The sequence below is a fragment of the Limulus polyphemus genome, unplaced genomic scaffold, assembly GCF_000517525.1.
Source record: "Limulus polyphemus unplaced genomic scaffold, Limulus_polyphemus-2.1.2 Scaffold1903, whole genome shotgun sequence".
Taxonomy (NCBI): Eukaryota; Metazoa; Arthropoda; class Merostomata; order Xiphosura; family Limulidae; genus Limulus; species Limulus polyphemus.
This window is the reverse complement of record NW_013667513.1, coordinates 99661-111771: the sequence shown is the minus strand read 5'-3', so window position 1 is coordinate 111771 and position 12111 is coordinate 99661. Positions and strand designations below refer to the sequence as shown.

General features: G+C 37.8%; 1 protein-coding gene across 3 annotated transcripts in view; it reads right to left on the bottom strand.

The window, feature by feature from the left end:
- LOC106465309 (E3 ubiquitin-protein ligase LRSAM1-like) overlaps nt 1-12111 on the bottom strand; it is a 114649-nt gene that overhangs the window by 16443 nt on the left and 86095 nt on the right. For all 3 annotated transcript variants that reach the window (XM_022393178.1, XM_022393177.1, XM_022393179.1), the window contains one exon: nt 3071-3151. In XM_022393178.1, coding sequence (XP_022248886.1) covers nt 3071-3151 — 81 coding nt within the window. The remainder of the gene's footprint in view (nt 1-3070; nt 3152-12111) is intronic.

The following is a 12111-nucleotide window of genomic DNA, read 5'->3' as shown; positions in this document are numbered from 1 at the left end:
ATGACCTGCTACATAAAACAGAGATACTTTTTGGATAATTGCAATCCAATATCATGATTGGGCAGTTACACAGAGAATGTGGATTATCAGGTCAGTCTTGGAATTTCCAAACAAGTTTGTTTCTGTCTTTTAAACAGTTAAGACTTGCTGTTGGTGTCCTGTCTGTTTTTAAATATTATAAGATTTAACTTGATGAGTGAGAATGCTTTTCAAAGTAAAGTTATATTTCTTTAAGTACAATTTATTTTAACTGTACAGGAATGAAGTTGGTCAATCTGACCAACATCGGAAGTGTAAAATTATATATGCTATAACTCTGAATTTACTATGTATGTTAACAAAATTTGGCAAGCTTTTAGTAAACATCATAAGTCTGTTGTGGACAAAATACAGATTTTTATTTCTACTAAAGATTTGTCTATGCATTTCCAGAGTCTTTAATGAGTGAAAGGTGATTTTTATGTTAAAAATAAAATACCTCTTTTCACTGTACAGTTATTTCATATGCATGACCTCTAGAACCTACTAAATGAATATCAAACGTTTTTTTTCAGTAAAAATTTATATTTTATCTCTCATTTATTTACTCCTAACACTAACTGTAGAAAAATCATCAAGGTACAGTGAAATTTCAAGTTGAAAAATATGAAATAAAATGAATAATATTCTTCCTCTGCACTGACTACATTATTGACTAAATATTCCCAAATTATTTATCTTAATGTGCTCATTAACCTTTTTTACATCTGTTTTCTTTTGATTTTATGGTTTAATTCTCATACTTTTCACCACTGGAGCAGTAGTCCTTGCATAAAAGGCAATGAATCACAGTATGAACCTATCTGCTGTTTCCCACAGAGCTACCATAAACAGCATGTGATCTAGTGTCATATTTTACAGCAGGTCTCAAGCTAGTGTAATGTTTGCTTTATACTTTGTTAGGCTAAGGTAAGAAGTTTGTAATTTTTACATTTTAGCTACTATTATAACATCCTATTTGGGTTTTCTGTGCTCTAACAAAAATATTTGACATTCTCTTCTGAGCCTCGTTGAGTCTCACAAACTTGGGAGTCCAAAAAAATTCAAGTATCTTTTAAATATATGTTTTAGAACACAAAAAATGTATCATGCATGAGAATGGAATGCTACAAAAGTACTATAATTTATTTGGCTTTCTAAATAAGCTATAAATAGGTTAAGAATATTCCATACTGTTCAGAGCACTGAATCTGATCAATATCAACTAAGAAATTTTCACTGTGAAGGATAACCCAGGAAAAATTAAAAGCATGGTTGTAAGATCTACACAGAGAAGTATCTGCTCTTTCTATTTGTTACAAACATATCCCTCAGTCATGTAAAGTTGATTAACAAACAATCTCAAAAGTCAGAGAGAGAGAGAGAAGGGCAGGGTTTTTCTGGTGGTTTTGACAAATTTATTGGTATCTTAATAAATAAAGGAGGTGGGAAGTTCCTATTTTAGGTTCTTTCTTGTAATTATGTATACTTTGTGTTTAAAATTGGCTGGAAATCACAGTAACATATTTCGGAAATTAGAAAATTCTTAAGTAGAGAAATCAAAGTTAAGATGTGTCACGTGACACATGGAAATGAAGTTTGATTTTCATATTTTCCAAAATTTGTTTTGGATGAAGAAGCTAAAACTTAAGTGATATAAAAATTAAGAGCTACATGGAGTTGGTCAAACTGACCAACCGCATAACTACTTGTACTCTATTTAGTTTCCATACTATCACTTTTAATGCAGTATGTGTATCTCCACAAAGTTTGGCAGACTTTTAATAAACATTGCAAGTCTTTTGTACACCAAAAAAACTAGATGTTTTAATGAAGTATTTTTACTAAAGAAATTGTTCGTGAATATATATATACTTTTTTTTTTACTATTCCGAGTGCACAGTGATTTCCACATTAAGATTAAAAATACTTTTCTTCATCTCAAATTTCATTTGCATAATCTCTAAAACCTCCTAAATAAATTTCAAATGTTTCCTTTCAGTAAAAGTTTAAATATTTTATCTGTTATTTTTCTCTACCCTAATTCTATACAAGGTTGTTCCATTTTGACCAACCATGTAACCAAGAAAAACAAAAAAGAGAAAAAAACTCTAAATTACCCTTTTTTCTTTCTAGAATGACTTCAAATTGTAACATGAAACTACATTTGCTTATCCTCAACAGCTTTAAACTTGTAACAGCGTACATCTATTTATACTTAAATTTTATTGTCCTTTGACCCATGTCTAATTACTATTTGCACCATTATGGGTTTTCCTTAACTGTCACTGATGATATTCTACCTGTCTATTGGAGGTATCACACATCAACGACTCCTGCCCAAGCTGAACTAAGTATCATGAAATCATGTGCTATAGACAATTTTTAATAATGTATATTTTTGTTTTGGAATGAATTAAAATAAAGTAATTTATATTATTATTTTATATAATTATTATAGTTATTTTTTGATAATTAATTGAATAGATATAATTACAAATATAAATTAAAACACACAAAGATTATGCAGATATAATCTTTCTTTGAAATGGCAGGGTTTACCAAAATAATCACACTGTTTGTTTTCCTACAAAAATATGTCGGTAACATAATATACGCTTGGTTTTATGTATTCTTTCTATGACTGTTTTATTAATGCACTAAAATCTGTACGATCAAAATATCTTATTATATAAAACAACCTATCTCTAAGTCATAATTTGTTAAGGGCTTTTAGGCTGTAGTGAAACGTTCATCCATGACATTTAGGAAGATGAGATAAAGCCATATCCACTCTGCATTTAGATAGCAGCTGTTTATGTAATCTATATGACTGCCTTCAAACACTGTGAAAATTAATTGTAAACAAAAAGATCAATGTTGACAAAACAATGTTTATGCATGAAATATTCATATTGATATGCTAAATGTGCCAGAATTAACCTGTATGCAAGCAGTAACATATAGGTAATTTAAGAGTGTGGACATGTTTACAGACCAGTGTACTTTTCTGAACACCTAAAAAAACATATTTAAATTAAATAAAACTTACCATTGCAAAATTAACCTTAAGGTCCTTTTTCTTCAACTCTACTCCAGTAAGCTTGGTAAGCTCTTTTTCAATCAGTTTAATCTTACCAACAAAGAAATAGAAGTGTTAAAATAATAATATTAATAACAGAATCTTAAAATAACCAATTTTTGGATTATACTTTAAAATGTTTATGTTGTCAGTCGCCAGTTCCACAAGTTTTGGTACCATAACTGACTGTTAGGAATAAATTCTTTTTAAATTACCAGTTTTATTAAAATTTATTAGACTACTAACAGCCTAATTGTTTGTCCAGGGAGCTGTAATGTTGTAGGGAGTGTGCAGGTTCTCAAGCTGCATTTTGCAGTCTCGATGCTCAAATCAAGAAAGTCATGAAAATTTAGTTTTATCTACCTGTTTTAAATATAATATCTAACACACAGACTATTTTTATAGTTAAAACATTTAGCAATTATAAAGTGGATTGCAAAAATTTAAATAAAAGTGGTCTTTTTACAAAGAAGAAAATGATCAGTAAAGCTTTTTTAATTTTGAAGCTATAATATAATGTAGAGAATATGATCTTAATGGTCCTAAATCTAATTATTCATAGTATAATGCAATGATGGAAATGTTTTTGATCTTTACAAAAACATCAAGAGGTACAACATGATAGGCTCATTGACAACCACATCAAATTCTTCTTAGTGTACATACAGCATAATTACAAATTAACTTCTTTTCACTACTGACTTTAATTACTCTTACATAGTACATTTCTAATTTGGCATATCCCATATTTGATAAGTACTTACCTCCAATGGTTTAATGCTGCCCTTTATATGCAAAATTGTTTTGTGCATGCCACAAGCCTAGAAGCTCCCATTCATCTGGAATTCACTGATTCAAATATGTCTCGCATGCAAATCATCATGCAACAAACCTCCACCAATAAGAGTGCGACACTCTCTCTTGACACATGTGACTTCCTCTATTCAATTCTACAGAACAATCACTTCAAGTTTTGGCAGAAACTGGAAGCAGCGGTTTTCAGTGGGGAGGAAGAGTGGGAAGTGTGAGAAGAGGAAAGCACCTATTGGTAATACATTTTCAGTATAGGAAAATTATAACTTCTGATACAGCGCATTACTTCTGCTCACTTAAATAGTTAGAATCCCACAATGAACAGGTCGAGGGACCGGTGCGAGGGAAAGAAAGAAGCATCCTTTGAAAGTGTCCAAAGAGCACTCCCAAATAGGAGATCTTCGAAGTCAAAGATCATACGTGGGAGACTGCACCACTTCTGTACCAGGTATACTCTTCACTTGGTGTGGAAAAAAGTGTCACAGATATGAGCAGAAATAGGGAGTACCACATCCATTAGGAAAAGAACTATGGTTGGATCGGGATCCAAACCACATGATACATGAATCTCAATCCTATAATACATAAATGTTGGTGAGAATAAAAGGATGTTCCTCCAGGTGTAGAGTGGCTAGGGTGCAACTGAATGTACACGGTAAGTCAACTACATCCAAAACCCAGGCTGCTGGGAACTGACACCTACGAAGGAGTAGGATGAGGATCATACGCTGGTAAGTCAACTACCAAAACCTGGCCAATGGGGACTAACATTCACGTGAGGGTAGGAAAAAGATTCATACTGCTAATAAGTCGGTTACAATAAAAAACTCAGGCCACAGGGAACTAACATTCATGTTGGGATAGCAAAGAGGATCATACTTGCGGCAAGTTAACTACAATCCAAAATCAAGCCATCAGGTGGAAAGTAGGAAAGAGGATCATACCCTCTTCACCTCAAGTTCATGAGACCAGAGGGAATCTCGTACCCCTAGATCTATGAATGGGACGCACGAGAGCAATGGGAGAAATTAATCAATCAATGCGGGAACCCAATATCCGGCATCGAAAAGATGTTTGTGTAATTTAAACCACCTCACTCAAAATCAGGAATACCCAAAGCATAGTAACATCCTCGGAATAATAAGAACATCGAGGGATAGTAGAAGGGAAAGAACCGTATTAATCTTCAAGTACCTCACCGTGACTCACAATACAGATGGAGTAACAGGAATATAATTGATTGGGGGAATATAGACATTTGTAATACATGTGTGAGGACATATGTTGATTGGTTCAGCTCTAAATCCAAAACCCAGCCACTGGGAACCAACATCTACATGGGGGTAGGATGAGGGATCCCAATCAAAGGAGTGAAGTGCAATTTTGATGGCTCACTCTCAAGATATATAAAATGGAGAGCAACTCGTCATCTACACCAGCAGAACATCACTGTTTCTCATTATTACCTCATTCAGGAGGATGCCTTCATGGTCCACCACCCCAGTGGCTTATAACTGGAAAGTGGTAAGAACTCCCAAACTCCAATAGACGAAAAAGGAGATGAGAAAGTGTGGTGGAGAGTCTGGAGGAATGACAACACCTGAGACAGTGCAACAGGTGACCACCAAACCCTATTTTGAAAAGTTGTCCATACCGATTTATTCCATACCAGGGATGTAGTCCATGGGTAAGTATAGTCCAGAACAAGCAAACTAATGAAGAAAACATATCGCAAGGATAAACCTACAAGCAATCTTGTGGAACACTCCATCTCAGCAGTGTGCGTTTAGTGGCCATGGAATTATAATTGCTAGGTCATCATGGCCTTACAGTGTGGCTTTGACTAGTTTAAGTATATCTGGACAGGCACAACTCACCACAGAGCAGGATCCATAAAGAAAAAGAGGGACATGCCCATGAAAAATAAGAGGCATAGATACTAAAAGGTAACTTACCCAGTCACAGTCTCATGAAAAAGTGAAGGGTGGCAACAAGTGGATGACCGTACCCCGGCAAGGAAGAAGCAACTACCTACAGCAGATCGTGGGAGATGAACGTATGAGATGTAGTCCCAGTGCCTGACAGATGAAGTACCTCAAATGGCCTACAGGTTTGATATGCAGGGAAAAGGGAAGGTGCATGATCGGAATGAAGACACCAGAAATTGATGATGGGAAGGAGACAAGGAATAAAAGGCCAATCAAAACACAATTCCAACCCAATGGGTCAGGGTGGAAGGAAAAAAAAAAAAGACAAAGCAGTGTAGTAAGGGAAGGAAATCATGGGAAATGGATTTAAAGGAAAAAAGCCTTGAAAATAATGAAGAAACCCACAGCATATACTGGACAGATAAGGTCATTTGGAACCGACTGAGAAGAAATGTGGAAGATGATAAGAAACAAAAAAGTCGAAAGGATTATATCACATGAGCCATGAAAATGTAGGTGATGAAAAACAATCCAGAACAAAGGAAATAAATCGAGCTGAAACAGCTGAGAAACCTAGATGGTTGCTGGCCAGGAAAGATCAGTCAGAATGACCTGAACCAGAGTGACATGGATGAACAAACATTTTGGGAAAAAAATTATGGAAGGATAAAAAAAAACTAATGTTATAAACTGGATGTAATCCTGTTTGAATGTATCGACAGCCAGGGCAAGTGGATGAATAACTAGATATAAAAAACAAAAGATGTTAACTACCTGGGAATTGATAAAAAATTCAAAACTTCATTTGGAGGAGTACCCCACAGGAGGCAGAGCCAGCAAAAATTTGGAGGATCGAGAGGCCATTCCTTGGGAGAAAGTGTGATGGGACAGGAAGTCAATCAGCAACAAGAATAAAAGCACCTGGAACACGACCTTCCAGAAGACGTATGTCAAGTGTGTGGGTTCAAAAAGGGAGATCTAGAGTCTATCACAAAAGCAACAAGAATGAGTTTCCCCTTGGCAAGTAATAGAAGCCACCACTGTTGAACAGTCGAGAGGAAACCTGAGTAGTCAAATCTGGACAAAAGGAAGAGAGTGACGAAAGTATAGTGGACTAGAGGAAATGCCAGGGTGTGAAAGTGATAAGACATTGTGTCTGTAGATCATTGTCCTGAAGCCTCCTACTGATTGAACCAAATACCCAACTTCTGGAGATGACCATCAGGGAAGAGAAATAATCTAGAAGTGTTAAACCCGACGTCGTATCGGATATGCTTATCTATCAACTCATACAAACAAAGAGGGAAGGATGAAAATTAAGAAAAAAATCAAATGAATGGCTTGTATAGCAGAGAACTCCATCAAATGCATTCGAGGAGGAGAAAGGATGGTCCCAATGGAAGGTTGTTTAAAAATGCCCACCAGATAGAGACTACAATGTGAGGTATGGAACTGGAAAAATATATCTAACTACCTAAATTGACTGTGGAAGCAGCATATGAGCATGTTAAGACTACCTCAATTTGGAAGGAACTAACCAAAGCTAAACATCTAATGAATGGCGTAGGTAAAATCCCCCAAAATGTGTAAGTCGGGTAAAACACAGACCATCCCACAAAAGACAAAGGGCAAGGCACAAAACTGGGAACGAATCACGCGGTGAAAAAAAAAACCTAAGATAGTCTTCCGAGAAATGGAAAATAAGAACATGTACTGTGGGCATTCCCAGACATGCAGAAATAGCCCACCAAAATGTGACTACATATGAAAACAGAGAAGACCCAAGAAGAAATTGAGGCAGAATCAATCAATCCAGAACCCCAATCAGCATTAAGCATATAAGACAAATAGAGAAAACTCATAGGTAGGACATGTAGAGAACGGGAAGTTGCTGGACATGTAAGAGATAAAAGATGACAATATCTCAGAATGAAACAAAAGAGCAACTAAAAAATAAATAAATTAATATAGCATGGCAGATACACCACGTGATGCTAAATGTACAAAAGGAGCCCCAAAAATGAACCGGAGGAGGAAAAGATCTCACCTTAAGTCCCTATTAGCAGTGAATGGTAAAGAAACACCAGTGTCCAACCAAAGAAGATCCCAAAAGTAAAGAAGCCATATGTGGAGGAAAAGAACTGAAGATGGTAAATGTCCCAACATGGAGGGAAGAAGGAGGAGGTATCCCACAAAAATCCTTAAATATAGGTGGAACACCAAAGAAAGGAAGTGGAAGGTAAACAATACCTGTAAGAGAGTAGATAGGGTAATATGAAGCTGAAAAACTAGGTAGGGCAGAAAAGGGATAGAATTAACAGGTCTCTGAAAGACATAAAATCAAGAAGAAAATCTGCCTGACGGTAAGCTAAGGCAAAAATAATTAAAGCCTGTATAGGGCAAGGCTCACAAGTACCCACTCTCATAAGAGGCACAAAGATCATCATGAAATAATGTCAGGAGAAGGGGAATATACTGTGAAACGTGTCCAAAACAAAAATAAAACTGAGATAAGCCTAACAGGTTCTGCAGTAGAGGCCTAGTATGGAATCCATGATAATGGGTTTAATCTTTATAGAAAGAAGGCAAACAATATCAGGAGCAGGTAGGGTGGACCCCAGTTCCCAGGAGCCCATACAAACAAAATTAAGGGTAAGAAGTCAAAATTATAAATTAAACAAAATTAATGGTAAAAATTATGTAGTGAAATAAACATATGTAATACACATGTTGAAGAAAACAAAATAGTTAACCTAAATATCAATATAACTACAGGTAAATCAAAATGAACAGGCACTTAATAAACCTATGCTAACAAGATATTAAACTTAATTAGCAATTAACCCATAAGTAGAACTATAGGTAAACCGAAAATAACAGACATGTGTTAAGCCTAATTAAACAGTGCAGGACAAAGAATATCACTTGGCTCTAAAATCTTAACCTAACAATAAGTATGTACAATATTGGGAGAAGTTAGTGAGGACCCTGGCTCAAGGGTTCAATACAAGCCAAGTAAATATAAAGTATAAAAGATAAATAACAAAGAAAATGAAATATGTGTGTATTAACACAACCTATTAGACATGATGTATGGAAAAAAGACAATATAGCTAAACAAATGATTGATATACCAGTAAGATGAATTACAAGTACTCCTAAAATAACAAAGTACCCTGGTATTATTGGTATAGGAGAAAAGATACAACTAAGCCTAATTTCTAACCTGTACTGGACTATGAGTATCGACCGATCTAATGAAACTTATGTTATAGAACTTAAATAACTATAGATAATAATAATAATACGAAAAATTAAATTATTCCAAAACCATAACAGTATAACGTCTTATCTTTCCAAAGTTGGCAGCCAGTATGTCAAACTTAAGGCAAGGACTGATGATTGGTTGGTTGGTTGTTTGGTGTTTTATGGCACAAAGCAATGAGGGTATCTGCACCAAACAACCAGTAAAAACGGTGAAAGTAAATTAGAGTAAAATGTAAAAATACAGCGAGTTAAAACCAAAATATGTCTAAAATTTGGATAAAAGATTTATATACAATTAGAAAGACCAATATTGCATAAAAAATTAAAAAATACAATCTAGTTGAACAGTGTCACCACCGCCAATGACACTGTCCAACGTCAGGGGTAAACTCACAGTTGTAATGATGGCACGACAGTCAAATGTAAGCTATTGTGACTTCAGTGTCACAATGGCTACACATCGGTGGGTCAATACCAGATAAAAGAAAATGATGGGTTAAAAAACTGTGACCAATGCGTAGCCTTGCCAGGACTAATTCCTCCTTCCAATCCTTACGGAAGCAAGACAGCCAAAGACCAACAGAAGGTTTAATCTGGAAAAGCTTGTTATGACGTTGCTCACCCCAAGTCGACTGCCAACTGGCACGAAGCCTCACCTTGAAGACAGAACCATAGTCCATGTACGGGACAGGCACAGCCGTGACGGCACCAGAGCAGACGGACTTAGCTGCGGTGTCAGCGAGCTCGTTCCCGTGAATACCGACGTGGCCAGGTATCTAGAAAAACTGGATGGAAACAGAAGATAGAAAAAAATGGGCCAGTCATTGTTGAATATCGACGAAAACAGGGTGAGAACTAATGTTAAGCGATTCTAGGGCCGGTAGAGAGCTAATAGAATCAGTGTAAATAGCACAATTACTGTGCTGATAAGCTTCTACATGATCCAGGGCAAGAGAAATAGCATACAACTTGGCAGTGAACACAGAAACTGTAGAGGAGATCCTGCGAGCAACTACCGAGCCACAGCACACCATGGCAGAACCAACAGAGTCACCCGATTTCGACCATCCATGTAAATAGGAAGAGAAGAATGGCTCAAAAGATGTTCAACAAAAAGAAGACGGTACTTCCAATCGGGAGTATCCGCCTTCCTCAGATGACTCAAGGAAAGGTCACAGGAAGGGATGGTAATAAGCCATGGTGGAATGGGCTGATCATTGGGGACAGCAATGTTATCCAGTGCCAGACCCAATTCAGCCAGTTGCACCTGGATATGAAGGCCAAAGGGAGGAATAGCAGACCATCTGTTCTGAAAGAGCATGGCCCACCGAGGAAGAAAGACACAATCCCAGGTGGGATGCCGTGGTAAGAATCGAAGCTTGGTAGCATATTGTAAAGAAAGATGCAAATGACGGAAGTGAAGAGGAGGTTCGTGGGACTCAGTGTGCAAACTCTGGACTGGAGAAGTGCTAAAAGCCCAGGTGCAGAGCAAAAGCCCCAGATGGTGAATGGGGTCCAGCATCTTCAAGGCCAAAGTCCTGACAGAACTATAGACCAAAGACCCATAGTCCAGTTTGGATCGAAACAGGGCATGATAGATCCTTAGCATAGAACATCGATCCACTCCCCAAGAGCCCTTGCACACTTGACACGTAGCTTCTTGATGTGCTGAATGAAGCTAAGCTTACGGTCAAGATAAGCCCCAAGAACTTTGCCTCAGGGACCACACAAATAACTATATCGCCAAGATGGAGCTCGGGAGCGAGGTGGAGACCTCATTGGTGGCAAAAATGTGTGCAAATGGTTTTAGAAAAAGAAAAAAGGAGTACAAAAAAAAAGAAGTAAAACTGTTTGCAGTGGTGCATGTCAACAACTGATTGAGGGCAGTCTGAAGCTGCCACTCAATAAACCCCATGTTTGACAACTGACATGAAATGTGGAAGGGGCGATTATAGTCATAGAGACGATTGGCCCGAAAGAAAAGAGGCAATCGCTCTTCCCAAGAAGGCAGGGGAAGAAACAGAAGTGCTAGAAGCACGAGAAAAGCTGTGGCCAAGAGCATCAGCAACTTCCTGGCCATTGGAGAGCAAGATGGAAAGGGGATGGGAAGCATACCTCCCAATGACTTTCCAAATCGTGTCCCATACAGTTTTGGAATTGGTGGTACAAGAGATGCTAGTAGTGAACTTAATCCTTTTGGCTTTGACGTCAAACCTGACGAGCAGGGGCCCATTGATAAACAATGAGGTTAGAAAGAGAGGGATACCGTCGGAAGTTATCCCAAGCCCGATTTTAAGCCTTCGTACCTACTGGCAGGCACGACTCCACCACGGAGGAGAGTACTGTGAAAAACGTGTCGAGGTATTGGAAATAAAATGAGCAGCTGCCTGGACGATACAGTCAGTCACTGCAACCACACAGTCGTCTATTGATGGCAGACAGACAAAGGCAAGATCAAGTTCAGAGAGAGAGGTGAAAGATGGCCAGTCAGCCTGGTCCAACTTCCACCGTGGCACTTGGGTCGGGTGGCATCGACCATGGCCAACCTCCCTCATAATGATAGGAAAATGATCACTACTCCATGGGTCACTGTCGACCATCCAAGAAAAGTGAGTGAAAAGTGAAGGGGAGCAAACTGAGAGATCAATAGCAGCAAAAGACTGACTAGGTGCATGAAAATAAGTATATGTTCCAGTATTGAAGAGAGAAAGGTTGTGATCCGAGAGCATATGCTCTATGGAACAATCCCTTCCATTAATATCAGCACCACCCCAGAGGGGGTTGTGTCCATTAAAGTCTCCCAGAAGTAAACAGGGAGATGGTAACTGGTCAAGGAGAGCATCAAGGTCCGATTGATCATAAGTCTCCCCAGGAGACAGATAGAGAGAACAAACAGTGATGGTAAGACCCAAGGAAACACGGATGGCTACGGCCTCCAAGGGTGTATCGAGGGACACATGCTGGTTGACCAGCAGTGCCACCCCTCCGTGCACCCGTCCATCA